This window comes from Fukomys damarensis, unplaced genomic scaffold, assembly GCF_012274545.1.
Source record: "Fukomys damarensis isolate Sample0158 unplaced genomic scaffold, DMR_v1.0_HiC HiC_scaffold_39, whole genome shotgun sequence".
Taxonomy (NCBI): domain Eukaryota; kingdom Metazoa; phylum Chordata; class Mammalia; order Rodentia; family Bathyergidae; genus Fukomys; species Fukomys damarensis.
The window spans coordinates 54,773,545-54,791,250 of NW_022900951.1; the positions used below are offsets into that span (position 1 = coordinate 54,773,545).

The 17,706-nt window shown below is 40.7% G+C and overlaps 1 protein-coding gene and 1 pseudogene across 1 annotated transcript; one reads left to right on the forward strand and one right to left on the reverse strand.

Annotated features, from left to right (window-relative positions):
- The window catches only part of LOC104867774, a 9,908-nt pseudogene extending 6,325 nt beyond the window's left edge, over positions 1-3,583 (reverse strand).
- A 6,498-nt stretch (positions 3,584-10,081) lies between these two features.
- Otud6a (OTU deubiquitinase 6A) lies at positions 10,082-11,236 on the forward strand. The gene has a single exon (XM_010632171.1). It carries the CDS (start codon positions 10,194-10,196, stop codon positions 11,067-11,069), a length of 876 nt encoding a protein of 291 aa, XP_010630473.1. The 5' UTR covers positions 10,082-10,193; the 3' UTR covers positions 11,070-11,236.
- Positions 11,237-17,706: the final 6,470 nt, after the last annotated feature.

Here is a 17,706-nt window from a genome sequence, read left to right on the forward strand (position 1 = left end):
AAAAAAAAAAAAAAAAAAAAGAAAGAAAGAAAGAAAAGAAAAGGCCCCAATCCATGAAATTAGGCATGAAAAGCATGAAATTACAATGGACCCAGCAGAAATCCAGAGGCTCATCAATACGTATTTTGAGACCCTATATACCAATAAGATGGAAAACAAAGAAGAAATAGATTTCTAGATACTATGAATTACCAAAGTTGAATGAAGAAGACCTAAAAATTCTAAACAACCCAATATCAACCAACAAAATTGAAAACGCAATTAAAAACTTACCAACAAAAAAAATACCCAGGTCTTGATGGCTTCACTGTTAAATGCTACAAGACATTTAGGGAAGAACTATTGCCACTACTGTTTAAATTCTTCAGTGAAATTGATAGGGAAGCAATATTCCCAAACTTATTCCTGGAACTAAGCATTACCTTGATCCCCAAAGCAGAAAAAGACCCAACTGAAAAAGAGAATTATAGGCCAATCTTCCTAATGAACATAGATACAAAAATCCTCAATAAGATACAAGCAAACATGGGCTGGGTATTTAGCTTAGTAGAACTGCACCTTCCTGGTAAGCTCAAAATTCTGAGTTTGATTCCTGGAACTGAAAAAATAAAAAGATACTGACAAACAATGAAGATCATCAAGAAGATCATACACCCTGACCAAGTGGGATTCATCCCAGGGATGCAGGGTTGGTTCAACATATGCAAATCAGTAAGTGTAATACACTATATTAATAGAACCAAGGACAAACACCATATGATCATCTCAATAGATGCAGAAAAAGCATTTGACAAAATCCAACACCTATTCATAATAAAACCCCTACAGAAAATTTGAATAGATGTTCTTTATCTCAACCTGATAAAAGCCATCTATGAAAAACCAACAGCCAAAATCATACTAAATGGTCCAAAACCAAAATCCATCATGCTAAAATCAGGAAGAAGACAAGGATGTCCACTCTCACCACTCCTGTTCAATATAGTTCTGGAAACATTAGCCAGAGAAATCAGATGAGAGAAAGAAATAACAGGAATAAAGATAGGAAATGAAGAAATTAAATTGTCATTATTTACAATGACATGATACTCTATATAGGAGACCATAAAAACTCCACTAAAAGTCTTCTAGACCTAATAACCAAATTTAGTAGAGTAGCTTAAAGAACTTAAAAAAATCTGATCTCCTAAATTTAAAGACCCAATCCAAAAATGGGCATCTGAACTGAATAGATATTTCTCAGACAAATAGGTAGAAACAGCAATTATTTGCTGTTGTTTATACGAAAGAAAAAATGTTCACCATCACTGGTCATCCAAGTGATGTAAATGAAAACAATGCTGAGATTCCACCTCACTACAGAACAATAGCTGCTATCAATAAATTAACCAATAAGAAGTGGCAGGGTTATGGGCCAAAAGGAAGACTTATATAAGATCACACTTCAAAATAAAAAAAGAGCAAACTAACCAAAAATAAGTGGAAAGGGGGAAATAATGAAGTGAAATTGAAAACAGTGAAGCAATAAGGAAAATCAATGAAACAACACATTTGTTCTTTTAAAAGAGAAATAAAGTTGACAAAATCTTTGATGAGACTAACAAAGAACAAAGAAAAGAGAGAAGACAAAAATACCAATATCAAAAGTAAAGTAAGGAAACGCTGAGCATGACAGCACCTACATATATTCCCAGCACTTGGGAGGCTGAGGCACGAGTATCATCATGAGTTTGAGCCCAGGCTTGGCTACAGAATAAAATCTTCTCTCAGAAAAAAATAATAAAGCAAGGAATATCACCACAGATCTTGCAAACATCAAACAATAATAATAGAATGCTACAAACTCTATGCATTTAAATTTGACTAATTAGAATAAATAGATAAAAAACTCATGCAAAGTGAAATAATTTGATTGGCTCTATTACAGAAAATGATTTGTAGCTTAAAAAACCTAAAAAAGCAATCTTTTGGCTCAGATGAATTCACTGGAAAATGAAGATACTGATTAATACTGATTAAGGAAGAATTAATACTGATTTTATTTAATCTCTTTATTAAAAAAAAGGAGGGAGAGGCTACACTTTAAAATTCATTTTATGAAGCTATTGTTATCCTGATTCCAAAACTAAAAAGTACCAAAAAAAGAAAACTACAGATCAATGTCTTTCATGAATATACATTGAAAATTCCGTAACAAAATGTTAGCAAAATGAATTAAGCAACATATAAGATGAATCTTAAACTATGACCACACAGGGTTTCATCTGGGAATAAAAGACTGTTTCAATGCTTGATAATCAATCAGTATAACTGATCATATAAACAGGCTAAAGAAAAATCAGAAGAATGTATCGATAGATGCAGAAAAATATTTGGTGAAGTCCAATCCCAATTCATACATAAAAATATGAGAAAACTAGAAAATTTAGAGGTGTATGGATTCACCCTGGTAAAGCTGGGGCAACTTAGCAATTTGGCAAGACCTTATATCAAAAAAGGACTGGGGACGTAGCATAGTGTGAAGGCCCTGGGTTAAAACTCAGTATTGAAAGGAAAAAAAACAAGAGAGAAGAAAGAAAAAGAAAGACAGAAAGAAAGAAAGAAAGAAAGAAAGAAAGAAAGAAAGAAAGAAAGAAAGAAAGAAAGAAAGAAAGAAAGAAAGAAAGAAAGAAAGAAAAAGAAGGATGGAGGGAGGATGGGAGGAAAGGAGAAAGGAAGGGAACTAACGATATCCTCCCTCACCACTGTAGCATAGTTCTGGAAGTTGTAACTAGTACAATAAGGCAAGAAAAGGGAATAAAAGGTATACTGATTGGAAAGGATGAAATAAAATTGTCACTCCTCACAGATCACATGACTGTGCAGAAAACTCCAAGGCACCTACCTCTTTGAAAAAGAAAAAGAAAACCTCTGAGAAAAAAGTGAGTTGACTTCTGGGAAGATGGCAGAGGGTGTCAACAACAACAAATCAACCTCTCTAAGGTTTGGAATCCATATTCAGATTCCAGATTCAGAATATAACAATGTGGCGAAGAAAAGAACAAAGAAGATGGATCCCTGGGACCCAGGAAGGATCTGGAGGGAAAACTGGAGCCCACAGAAAGTGAAGAGTCAGACCATAATGCAGAAAGAGGAGGTGGGACATTACCTTTTCTCCCTGGATCTCAGCTCATATTGTGAGAGAGGAGGCTTGAATCTATAGAGACAGTGAAGGTGACTCCAGAGTCTTCCAGGGAGGAAAAACACCAGTGGAACAGAGAAGTGGATGATGTGAGCTACAACACATGGTGGGTGACTCCAGAACAAGCAACTACCATTTCCCCTGGAGAGGAAGCTTGGCCAAATGCCATTTTAGGGAGGAACCAAGTGGACCCAGGACTTAGAGCAGCTGTGAGTTGGCTTTATCTCAAGGCTCCCAGCGACTGGGTGAGGACAACACAGGAGGTGTCTAGGGATCTGAGGTTAGGCTGGCAAGAGGCAACCAGATTGTTGTATGCTGAACAACTCACTCTCCAACTCCACAACCAGCAGCCAGGATCAGCTTGAACTTCTGTGGAACTGGAAGGACCAGAATTGGCACCATGCCCTAATCTTACTGCTGGTTTGCTGGGATCATCTAGCATGGATCTGGGCTCTTTCTTCCACTTTTGTCAACCAATGACAGCAAAGACACATCCTGAATTGAACACTACCACAAAATTGTAGACCCTAGAAGCTAACCACAGGATTAGAATTATAGAGAAATCTTTTTTTCTTTGCTTTTGGTTTTTTCTTGATTGTATGTTTTTCATGAATGTGAATATTGTTTTTAGTTTGTTTTGTTCTTATTTTTGTAATTTCCTGCTTTCTTTCTATCCTCTCTTCTTCAGAAGTGTCCCAAACTTGGGAAATCTTCTTTGTCTTTCAGGCTCACTTCTAATCTCTTTCTTTCTTAATTTTCTCTATTTTTCCTTTTATCCCTTTTAAATTTTCTCCTTGAGGGTAAAACCACTCTAATGGGGGGTATTTATTATATACAATTTAAATTTTTTTTTAGATTTTTTTATGTAGCTATAAAACTTTGAGGATATTGTTAAAGGTGGCAAATTAACAATTATAGTTTGTCATAGTCTAGACTGTGCTTGATGCTGTTGTTATTACTGATTGTACTACTTTAGCCAAGTGACATAGTTGTTGTAATCAGTTGTTTTTCCTTGTATGCCATTGCTGTGATTTTATGGGGGTCATAAATAATACCATAGCCCAGTACCAACGATTTGGTGCTAGGCCAAAGAGGTAGCAACCTCTCATCCCTAATAAACTGAAGAGGTAGGCTATTCAGACAGACTCAAAAGCCAAAAGCCAGCTAAACCTAATAGACATATCTGAAAAGTAATTATTTCTTAAAGCGGTCTCAATACTAGAAATGAAGCTACATACCATACAAAATCTACAAGCATCAGCACAAGAAACACATTTAAAAAATAGAAAGTGAGAAAATACAGATGCAACCCCAGACCTCCAGCATGCCCAAAACAAATCCAGGGGTACTGGGGTGGGAGAAATCGAACCTCATCAAGCTGAACTTTTCAAATGGCAGCAGCAAAAGTAACAAAGCAGATGACTGAATCTCTAGAAAAAAAATGAAAAACAGTTATACAAATAAAGAGACGATGACCATAATAAAGGACATGATTAGTGAATCTATAGTAGACACTGATTTTTTTAAAAGAGAGAAGCTTAAGAAAGTGATTGAAGGCCTGGAGATTTAGGTCAGTGGTGCAGCCACCTGCCTCCCAAGTGCAGGGACCCAAGTTTGATCTCTGGTACCAAAAAAAAAAAAAAAAAAGAAAGAAAAGAAAGTGATTGAAGCCGTGAATGTCCAAACAGAAAAGAACTGAATTGCATAAAATAGATTCAGATAGATATTCAGGAGATTAAAAATTCTAATAAACCAATGTGAAGACTATCACATCTAGGAGACAGGTTTGTGGTTAGCAATCATCAAGTGAAAAACTTCTTAAACGTAGCAAGGGAGCATGAAAAATGAATCAACAGCTGCTAGATGATACAAAAAGATTCATAGGCACAGCATACTTAAGATTGCAGAAATTTAACACAAGAATACAATACCAAAACTTGTTAAGGAAAAGAAAAAAAATCACCTATAAAGGAAAATCCATCAGAATCACAGCAGACTTCTCAACACAAACCCTTAGGTCAAGGAAAGCTTGGAGTGAAGTATTTCAACCCCCAAAAGAAAATAACCTCCAACCCAGATTAAAGTACCCCGCAAAATGGTCTTTCAAAGTTGACGGAGAAATAAAATATTTCCATGATAATGAACACCTGAAGAAATTCGTGACACCAAACCAACACTGAAAAAAGTTCTGAAGGACATTCTGGACAAAGAAAACAATTCCAAGGATCTTTATAAAATAAATCTACCTGGCAAGGCAAGCAATTAAACAGAAGGGAAATAAAGGGAACCAACAACAGGAAAATAATATGACAAGGATAAGTCATTACATATGAGTTAGAACCATTGAATGTAAACAGTCCCAATTCACCAATAAAAAGAAACAGATTAACAGAATGGATCAAGAAATAAGGTCCAACAATATGCCATATACAAGATACATGTTTAACTCAAAAAGAAACTCATAGATTGAAAGCCAAAGGATTGAAAACAATATCCATGCAACAGGGACCCAAGAAAAAGCAGAGGTATCTATTCTATTTGCAAACAAAATGAATTTCAAGCCAAGACTGATCAGAAGAGACAAACAAGGTCACTATATGCTTGTTAAGGGAACAATCCAATTATCTCATTAGGATCTTATGTACTATTATAGTTTTTCATACCAGAGAAAGTATTAACATGTAGTTTTTTATACAATGGAGTTCTACACTGCCATAAAGGAGGACAAACTTGTAACATCTTTAGGTAAATGGATGCGCTCTGAGAACATAATTTTAAGTGAAATAAATCTGACAGGCATGTTTAGATATCACACTGTTTCTCTTGTGTGAGAAACCCAAAGTGTACATAAGGACCCAAATGGATGACAGACATTGGGAAGTAAATAGGAAGAAAGTGTTCAAGTGGGAAGGGGAAAAAGAAAGAGGGTGTGGGAAAGGAAGGAAGGGAAAAGCAAGTAAAAGAGAATAGAAGGAATAAAATAGGAACAAAACTTTTGTAAATGGAGAGGGCAAGAAAAGTTGAAGGGAGGGGAATAGGGAAAGAAAGAAGAATCAAGGTGTATTATGTACAGTTACAAACTTTCTATGATGAATGTGATTATTCTGTATGTCAAAAATGTACCAATACAATGAATTTTTTAAAAGAAAGAAATAAGTTCATAGAACACAAGATAAACATAAAAGTCTATTATAGTTCTATACACTAGCAATGACCCAAATATTCCACTTCTATGCATATTCCCGAGCTAAAACATCATATTATAATACATTAGTACCAATGTTTATAGCAGCTCAATTAATAATAGCCAAATCTTTCAAGCAACCTGTATGAAAACACAATTCATAGTCATCCACCCAGAGAAGTTCATAATTGTAAATCTAACAATATATATATATGATTTATGTGGTGAAGGCTCTATATAGTGAAGTATTAAGGAAAGAAATCACTGAAGATTTGAATAAACAGCAATACATAAGCAGGTGTTCATGGATTAGAAGACTCAATATAGTAAAGATATCAGTTTTCTTCAAATTTATGTGGGGCTTTAGCACAATTCCTAATAGCTGGACATCCCTAGGCAAGAAAATGAACCTGAAGTCTCAAACCTTACCCAAAAATAACTTTAAAATAGATCACACTTCTCAGACGAACAAATATAAATGACCCACACATAAGTGAAAAATATGTTCAACATCACTGTTCATTAGAAAACTACAAATTAAAACAACACTGAGATTTTACCTTATACCAGGAAAAATGGCAATCATCAAGAAATCAAATAATGAATGCTGGCAAGGTTGTAGTGATAAAGGAACCCTCTTGTGTCATCTGCAGGGGGGAATGTGAATTACTACAACCATTATGAAAATCAGTATGGGGATTCATCAAAAACTAAAAATAGAAATTCCATTTGACCCAGCTATTCTCGGTCTAGGTATCTTTCTGAATGAGTTAAAGATGTCATATTACAGTGCTTGCTTCGGCAGCACATATACTAAAAAAAAAGATGTCATATTAAAGCAATACATGCACACCAACATTTTTAGCAGCCCAATTCACAATAGCCAAATCTTGGAAGCAACCTGTATGTCCATCAACAGACAAATGGATAAAGAAAATTTGATATTTATACACAATTGGATACTATTCTGCTATAAATAAGGATGCAATTGAACCTTTTGTAGAAGAATGAATGTACCCTTAAAAATAATATTAAGTAAAATAAATCAGACACACATGTTTAAGTACCAAATAGTTTCTCTTATATGAGAAATCCAAAGTACAGTATAAATAAAGAGCAAAATAAAAGACAGATTAAAGAAAACATGGAGAAAGATCTACTGCAACTGGGAAGAAGACCAGGAGATGAAGGGATCAAGAAGGGCACAAAAGAAGAGGACATAAAAAAGTATTGAGATGTGTCATGTATGAGTACTAAATACCCACAATGAAAGTCGTCATTATATGTGTGTGTATGTGTATATATATCACAAACATGTACTAGTAAATAAAATTAAATGCAAAAGCATATCAAAGATTTAACTTTAAAATCTAAAGCTATAAATCTTTTAGCTTTAAAAAAGGGGGATAACATTTTTTAAAATCTAGTATTAGACAAAGAGTTCTTAGACTTCACACTAAAAATATTGTTAACTCTTAGATGCATATAAGATGGAAATCAGATATAAGATGATTCTTGAGCCCGCTAACCTCCATCACCATTGCCTGCTCTCTTCTCCAGGGCCCTCTAAAGGAAGTAGGGACCTTCACACATGCTTCCAGGATGTTATGAAAAAGCTGAGAGTTTTTGCTCAATTCGTACAGAAATCACAAACTGGCAAACCTAACTCTTTTAGTGTCAATGGCCCTGAACTTCAGCTCCTTTATTGTTAACAGCCTTTCTTGCTGCTTGGAGCAAACAGCTACTGGTAGGATTCAGGGTATCTTCCAGCCACTAGAGATGGCAGTTCCCAGATGTTCTTTGCTGCTCTCCTTTGCTATTTGGCTGCCAGCCATCTTCAGTGTCAGCAGCTCAGTCACCAGCCACTTCAGAGAGAAATCATGAATAGGCCGAGATATGGTACTTGAAGAGACTTTCTTAGAACTAGTCCAGAACTAGAAGTGCTTGCTTATAGAGAGTGGTCATGGGTAAGGGAGAGGGCTTCTAGTAGGCCTGACTGAGGAGATCTGCAAAGGGGCGAGTCATTCAGAGGGGCTGCAGGATAGGGTACCTATGATAGGTCTGCCACAGTCAAAGGAAATATCTATTGGAGCAACCATGGAGGCCTGATGCAGCTGATGCCAGGCTATGGAGTGTTTGGGGCAGCTGAGACATAAAAGTAGGCTTTGAGGAGCATTGGGCCTTTCTCTTCTGTCTCATTATGAGCTATATAAAGACAATTTGATAAATTTGACCTCATCCAAATGAAAGATTTTTGATCTGAAAAAGACCATGCTAAAAAGATGATAAAAGCAAGCTATGGACTGGGAGACAATAGATGCAAAGCACATGTCCAACAAAAAACTCAAATCCAGAATGTAAAAAAACACTTAAAATTAACAGTAAAAGGGCCAGAGATTTAGCTCAGTGGTGCCACCACTTGCCTCACACGGTCAAGATCCTCAGTTCGATCCTGTACAAAAAACAACAACAACAAACAAACAAAACAAAACAAAAACTAACACTAAGAATTGTCCAATCAGAAAATGTGGTAGTGACTTAAACACTTTGCAGAAGACAATACTATGTTACTGATGACAAATGAACATGTGAAAAGATGAACATCATTAGCCACAAGGGAAATACAAACTGAAACCACAATGAAATGTGGCTCTACACTTAGAATGGCTAAGAAAAAATTGTGACAACCAGTGACGGTGAGGGTTCAGAGAAACTAGATCACTCACACACTGCTAGTGGGATTGTACAATGGTACAGCCATTCTATAAAAGAATTCCTTTTAAAAATAAACATATACTTTGATTCTCGTTGTTTCCCCTTGTCCCTGCCCTCCCAGATACAAAATCCCAATAACGAATGTAACTGTACTATATACCTAAAATGTACCAATAAACTCAATGAGGAAAAAAAAAATTCTAATATACCATAAATTGCATTCATTGTAATTTTAAGCTTATGATAAAGCAAATAAGACAGAAATATAAAGTGTACAAGAGAATAAATTACTGTTGAATTAAAAAATAGACATATACTTTGCATTTGTTTTGTTTGTTTGTTTGTTTTTTAGACAGGGTCTCACTACGTAGGTAGTTGAGAATGACCTGGAACTTACTATGTAGCCAGGCTGGTCTCAAACTCACAGCGATCCTCCTGCCTCAGCCTCCTGAGTGCTGGGAGTACAGGCGTGCGCCAACATGCCCGGCTAATAAACATATACTTTGAATATGACCCAGCCATTCCACTCCTGGACATTTTCCCCCAGAGAAATGAAGACACGTTCACACAAAAACTTGTATGCAGATGTTTATAGCAGGCTTAGGCATGGTTTATCAAAACTGAAAACAAACCAGTTGTCCTTCAAATGGTGAATTGTTAAGCAAACTACAATAAATCTATATTATTTGCCAAAAAAAAAGAGGAATGAAGCTTTGATACACATAACAAACCTACTGGAAATAAAGTGGGCAGTAAGAATCACTGAAAAATTTTACAAGCCCAATCATGCTACGAGCTGAAGAAAGGCAGGATCTTCCCAACGATATTTAAAGTCCGTTAAAACCAGAAGCAGCGGTTGCTACGGGGCTTAAGAAGGACATAGTTAGGGTCTTCCAACAGCCAATCATAGTGCCAGACGTGTCTGAGGGGGCGTAGCCCTGGAATGACAGTGGTCAATAGTAGACGAGCTTGTGACTATGGTGATTGGAAGTAGCCTCTGAGGTCAATAAAGCACCAGAGCTAGGACAGGCAGAGGATCTCTGGCCTGTTGGGTGATTTCAATCGTTAATGTGAGCTGCCAGCAAACTCTGATTCTCGCCTCCGGTTAAAGTCATGGAAGATCTTCAGAGCGAACGACAGCGGATGCTACGTCGCCACCACCTCGAGAAGAAAGAACTACAGGACCACATCCAGATCCTGAAGGCATCCATCCCCAGTAGCGACAAGAATAAAAGAAAGCAGTTGCTCCTCGACAAGGCCCGCCTCCAGGCCAGGATGAGGCAGAGGCACCAGCACGAATTAGAGGAGCTCGAAGAGAAGTTCCTTGGCAACAGCAGCCTGGATTCCATCACCGAAAATCTGGAGAAGATGGATCTCGAGAACCAGGACCCTGAAATCTCTAGGGCACAGAAAAGGCAAGAAAGACGAGCGGCCCTGGAGAGAGAGCAGCAGGATAGGGCCCTTGCGGCCGAGATGGAGCATCTGACCAGCTTCTGGCGGGAGGAGGAAGAGAAGCTCGCAACCATCTTGAGAGCCAAGTATCTGCAGATGAAGGATATCCCTGCCGACAAGCACTGTATGTACCGTGCCATCCAAGACCAGCTGGTGTTCTCCGTGACAGTGGAGGGCCTGCGCCGCCGCACCGCCAACTACATGCGGAAGCACGTCGACGACTTTCTACCCTTCTTCAGCAACCTGGAAACCGGTGACGCCTACACCCGCGACGACTTCATGACCTACTGTGACAGCATCGTCCACCACCCTTCGTGGGGAGGCGAGCTGGAGCTCAGGGCCCTGTCGCACGTCCTGCAGACCCCCATCGAAGTGATCCAGGCCAACTCACCTGCCATGATCATCGGGGAGGAGTACCACAAGAAGCCGCTCACCCTTGTCTACCTGCACTATGCCTGCAACCTTGGGGAGCACTACAATTCTGTGAAGCCACTGCAGGCCGGCGCAGCGGGTGGCCCAGCCCCGCGCCTCTTTTAGGCCTTTACATGTGCCGCAGGGCCTCGCGCTTGTGATGGTCACTGTGCCACTGTCTTTGCTGTTAGTTACAGCTATCTCCGCATCTTCTCAGTAAGCTCGATTTTTCTTTTTTTTTTTCTTTATTCTTTGCTTTACTTAAAACGTACCCTCCACCGCTATGTTCCTACCACAGCTTCTTTCTTTCCCTCTCCTTCAAGAGCTTTGAGCAATGGCAGTATGGTAGCTTATTAGGTTTATCCAAGGTGCAATTATTGCTAATTGACAACTTTGCCCAAGAGCTTCTTTGAAACAATATAGGACAAGAGACTAAAATGGGGGAAATGTCTGCTTTTACTACCTGAGGGATGTCCCTTTTATACAACCTGACCTCCTCTTGTCTCTACAAGCCTTTGCCTCTCCCCCTGATTCAGAATTGTTAATATTTCAAATAACTTTGGGCTACAAATGGAAATGTTTGCTTTAATACTTTAACTTGAGATAAATACTTGGCATCTTGAGATTTTCCCATGAATCTATTGGGTTGCTTCGATGAAAATGGAATTTATGTGATCGATATGATTTGTGAATGCCTTTTGTTCATTAAAAAAAAAAACATTGTTTCAAATTATTCTTGGATTTGCTTTTTATTTACATTGGGCTACTCAGGAGACCTCTCGGGTTATGAACAAGAGTTCTGTTAGTAATTTGGCTTTGTTTTCTTCATTCAAACTTGTGTGATTGCAAATTAATTTTACTTGCACAGGTGTTTGCTGAGCTCTAAATTGCGTTTGTTAAACTTAAAAGGCACCCCACTTCCCAAACCTCACCAACCCAGGGCTGTATTGCAGGAGAAAAAGTTCCACTCTAATTTCCTTTGGGTGATCCCAAATACAAGTATAAAAATCTTGCCAATTCACTCAGATGGCTCACCGTGTAAATGCGTGTGTGTATGTGACACAAGTTTCAGCTAGCCAGCTGGCTAAGGAGAAGGGCTAGTATTGGGGTAACTTGTGAGAAGAGAGCCTTTTACAGGGATGGGAACATTAGCTGGGAAGGGCACATAGGTTAGGGAGGAAGGGAAAGAAGCTGCAGGAGAGAGAATGGGAAGGGAGAGGAAGAACAGGCTAGGAAGGGAGATGAAAAGTGGCTGGGAAGGAGGATGCAGATCAGGACAGGGCAGCCTAAGAGGATGAATAGGGCACAGTAGGGAAAGCTGGGAGAGGCTGGGGGCCACAAGCTGAAGAAGGGAGATAGCTGAGGAACAGTGCATGGATGGTGAACCTGGCTATAAGGAGGGAAACTACATGGTCTGTGGCACAAGCCTGTTGGGGGGCCTGACTGGAGACAGGGGCAAAGGCTAATGAGAGGCTCTAAAATGGAAAAGATGTCCCACCGAGGTGGGGACATAGGGGTGGGAAGGGGATCAGCCTGGCTAAGGTTTTCATAGACAGCAGGGTGAGGGCCACAGACTTGAAAAGAAAGCCTGGATAAAGGAGGCTAGAGAAGGCCTGGAAAGGGGAAAGATCCAGGGTAAGGACAGGTACACAGGCTGATGAAGGGCTTCTGGTCAGGGAAGGTGATCCAGCTGGGGCTAGTTATATAAGGAGAGTAAGTGGGCATCGCTTAGAAAGGAAAGCTATCTGGGAACTGAGATGCATTTGGCAAGAGTCTTGACAGGTCTGGGCTGGGTGGATAATAGGGCAGGAAATGGGGCAGGACCAGGAAAGAGATACTGGCTATAGAAGGAGGAAAGGGCTGTTGGAGGGGCAATTCATTAGAGCAAAAGACCAGGCTAGAAGGGTACAGCAGATTATGATGAGATCCATGACTAATGAATGGGGGAAATGGTTGGGACAAGTTGCCCGGCAGACAAGGAAGACTTGATGATGAAAGGGGCCTGGAAGGAGAGTAGTCCTTCTTGGGAAAAGAGGCATTGTTTGGAGAACAGGGTTTGCCTGGAGGAGGAGGACTAGACAGGGGTTCTGTCTGGTAAAGGAGATACAAAGCTTATAAGGTTGGAGCAGGCTGGGGTGGGAGGACACGAGTTAGGAAAGGAGCCTGGTCAGGCACAGGAAGCTGGCTCAGAAAGGGGGCACAGGCAGCAGAGGGGGTCCTTGCTGGAGAATTGGGCCTGGGTGGCGAAGAGAACCTAGCTGGGCAGGGGACACAGGCTGGAGAGGGCCTATGTTATGAAAGGCCATGGAAGGAGAACAGAGCCTGAGTGGGACTGGAGGATATCTGAGGATGCAGGCTAGGTGGGCAGAAGAGCCAGGCAGGGGAATGACAGGGCAAGGAAGAAGGTCTTGGGGAAGACAGACAAACTACGGAAAGAGACCTAGCTGAGTAGGGAGGCAGAGACAGAAGAAGGGGATATAGCTGTGGCCAGGGAACAAGGTACGGAAGGAGGTCTAGTTATGAAGGTGTAGATAATAAATAGGTTGGGGTAGAGAGCTGATTAGAAAAAGAGGAAATGGTTGGTCAAGGGAAGGAGACCTACTTGAGTCAGGAGCCAAAGGACAAGAAAGGTGTTCCTGTCTATCAAGGAGGCCTGGCAGAAAAGCAAACATAAGCAGGAGAGGACATGGGCTGTGACAGGGTGAGGCTGTGGAAGTGCTTGGATATGGGCATTGCCTGTCTTGGAGCAGAAGTTTAAGAGGTTGGCACAAGCTGAGGAAGAAAGCCTGGCGGGGAAGACGCCAGAGTACGAGTAGACCCTTGCAGGAAAAGACTGCTGACTAGGGGAGGACTCGAGCAAGGGAAGAGGCCAGGGAGAGAGTCATAGCTAGAAAGGTAAACCTGATGGTGGGAGACATTTGAATACTGAGAACAACATTGGCTGGAGATGGGTCAGTAGACCTGGCCAGGCGAGGAGGTTTGGCAGGTGCAGCGGGACCGTTAGGGAAGGGATCAGATAGGATCAAGAGATCCTGGCTGAGTGAAAGCACTTGGTTGAGGAAAGGGGCCTCACTGAGGACAGAGCACAGGATAGTGATGGGGTCTGGATGAGGACAGGGTCCTGGCTGGACAGGGGAATCAAGTGGAGTCAGGGGGCTTGCCTGGAGACAGGGATACATGGATGAAGGAGTCCTGGTCAGAGAAGGGGCCCCGGCCGGCCAAAGTCCCTATGTGAGTGAGGCAGTGCAGCTGTAGACATAAATTCAGCCTGGGGAAGATTAACGGGTTGCCAAAGAGGACCTACTTGTCCAGGGGCCACTGGCCAGGGAGAGGAAACACACTAGGATAGGGACCTGGATAGGGTCATTGCAGAAGGAGGTACTGGCTGGGTAATCTGGCCTGAGGGTGGCATAAGTGGGTATAGGCAAAGCCTGCCTAGCAAGGGGAAGAGACCTGGCGGGGAAGGGGACCTCACTCGAGAGGAAGGCACAGATGAATGAAGAGGGCCTGGCTAAGTGAGGGAGCTTTGCAGAGAAAGTGGGCATGCGCAGGTTAAGGGCTCCTAATACAGGTGTGGGGAGAGAGGTAGGCAGAAGGGGGGTTAGTTGGTACCTAGTGGTGGCTAACCTATGGCATGTGTGCTGCAATGGACTATTTATATCATTGAAAGCTCTAAAAGATTTGCCATCACTAGTGTAGGGTACAGGTTGGCTTAGGAGGTAAAAGGAATTCCTGAATTTTGAAAGGGGAAGGGATAGAGAATAGCACCTGGCTGGAGGAGGAGGCGCTTACTAGGTAAGGATTTCTACGGGTGTGTCAAACACGAGAGCTGTGCGGGTGGCTTGAGGTGGGACACTGCTGCAAGAGAAGTGGGCTCAAGTTGGAAAGGAGGCATAGGCCCAGCAGGGGCCCTAACTGGGGAAGAGAGCAATAAGTCACTTAAGAGAGACAATATGTACCTGGCCAGCTATGTAGTGCTGGGGCTACCCAAGGAATTCTGTTATCCATATCATCAAGATGGTACAGCCCCATTTCACAGGCTTGTCTCTGAATGTAAGAGAAATAACGGCTCCTGTCTTGGGAACACTTATGATTTTATTGGGCCTGTCCCTTGCTACCTCCACTTGATCTGCCTCGGGTGGAAGGGAGATGGAAGCATTAACTCAGGCTGCATCCTAATCATACCCAGGGCACAAATCAGAGCAGACCTCCACTGTGAGATCCGGAGGGACACGGGGGATTTTCAGTCAGTTCCATTCTGTAACAGTGACACAGTCATTGAGGACAGCAGCTGTTTTGGACAGTTTCATGTATGAAAGCCATGGGGAACTATTTTCAAAGAGATCCAAATTCCAGAAGTAACTTTCACATATTTACTTACTGTTTTCCTTTTACTCATTAACATACTTCTCCTCTCTTGGTACAGCAATAAAAAATAAGGTGCCTGCTGTCTGCAGATGTGGGCTCTGGAGTCAGACACCCACCTCCTAGCTATGTGACTTTGAATATGTCACTTCATCTTTCTGATCATCAGTTTCCTCACTGACAGCATAGGACAATCAACACTTGTCTTAGATATATCTACTGAGGAAGTTAAAATGCTAAATGAAAATTCACATGAAGTACCCTGTAAATGCATGTTCAGTAGCGTTAGCCACAATTTGTTTCTATCTAGGAGCCCAAGACATCATTATCATCAGCTTTGGCAGCAATCAGTCCCTAATTTTGTCTATGATAGCTTTGGGAGCTGCTTGGTAAGTGACTGTTGAGTTGTAAAGCAGAACCTCTCCTAGCATTGTCTGTCCCAGCGGTTTCCACCAGAGCTTCTATAGGAGCTCACCCAAAGCACTGTCCTGCGGACAGGGTGGCCTGAAGTAACAGGCCAGAGTGTTTTCTTTCCAGGCTTTTTGTACACAAAAACATAATAGATGCAGTTTTAAGGAGCAAAAATTGGTGCCATTCTCTTAAAATCGCTTTTCAAAAGATTTAACAATACATTGTAGCCAGGGATTTAGCTCAGTGGTGCCGTGCCTGCCTGGCAAGTGCAAAGCCCTGAGTTTGATTCCTGGTACTGGAAAAAAAATTTTTTGAAACACATTATAAAAATTTCCCTATGTTTTTAAGCAGTATTCAATATGATGTTTTCCAATTTTTATTTTTTATTAGAACATGTTTGGAGTATATAATGATTGTATTCCTCATGGGAAGTTGGTACATGTACATAACACATCTTAATTCTTTTTTCATCCCCTTCTCTTCCTCCCCATTTTCTCCCTCCTTGATCCCCTTTTCTTTTGCCAAAGTGCTACATATTCACTATTTTTTTTTTTTTTGTATTGGGGATCAAACTCAGGACCTTGCACTTACAAGGCAGGCGGTGGAACCACTGAGCTAAATCCCCGGCCCTGTATTTACTATTAGCTCTTTTATTTTGCTCGTTTTTATATTTTGGGTTTTTCATATGAGGGAAGCTGTGTGATACTTAAGCTGGTGCGTCTGATTTACTTCACTTACCATTACGATTTCAAGGTACATCCATTTTACCAGAAATATTTTTTGATGATTTTCATTTGATAAGATTTCAAGAAATTATCTTGGTCAAAAGAGTAGGTTTTTAATAATACTGGAAAATTGGCCTCCAGAAAGATTGCACCAATTTATCCTTCCAAGGTATGAGAGACTAACCTTTCCACATAGCTGCTAACAATGAAAATGATCATCTTTGCTATTTTTTTTAGATAAAACTGTTGTACTACTTGACCCTTCAGTGATTACTAATGATGTTAAGTATTCTTCTGTGTGTTTATTGGTATGTCTGATTCATGCAAGAACCAATATTTTAACATTTATTTCATGTACCTAAATTTTCCTAGATATTTATCTTTTTCTAGAGGATTTTTTTTCTTTTGTTGTTGTTGTTTTTTTTTTGTTTGTTTGTTGTACCAGGGATTGAACTCGGGTCCTTGAGCTTGCAAGGCAGGCCACAGAACCGCTGAGCTAAATACCCGGCCCGGTTTTTTGGTTTTTTGAGACAGGGTCTCACTATGTAGTTGAGACTGATCTGGAACTCACTATGTAGCCCAGGCTGGTCTTGAACTCACAGCCATCCTCCTGCCTCAGCCTCCCGGGTGCTGGGATTACAGGCATGTGCCACCATGCCCGGCTTGTTTTTCGTGTTATTTATTGGCCATTTGTAATTCAATACCCGGCCCGGTTTTTTGGTTTTTTGAGACAGGGTCTCACTATGTAGTTGAGACTGATCTGGAACTCACTATGTAGCCCAGGCTGGTCTTGAACTCACAGCCATCCTCCTGCCTCAGCCTCCCGGGTGCTGGGATTACAGGCATGTGCCACCATGCCCGGCTTGTTTTTCGTGTTATTTATTGGCCATTTGTAATTCTTCTTCTGAGAAGTGTCAACTCATTTCAGTTGCCCATTTTTTGATTGGGTCTTTTATTTTGGGAGCCTGATTTTTTTTTTTAGTTCTTTATATATTCTAGATATTAGTTTCTCTCTTCTCTCTCTCTCTCTCTCTCTCTCTCTCTCTCTCTCTGCTTTATTTTATTTAGCTCAAAGTTCTCAAGGTTTATCTCTTTTACAATGTGGGGAAGGGAGAGATAAACCCGCAAACTCCATTAATGCTCATGTGGATTCTAGCTGGATCTAAGAACCAAATTAATACAAATCTGATTAACAAGTGTGGAGCACACATTTTATTAAGTTCGCATGTACATTGGATCTTCACAAGAGAGTGAAATGCAAA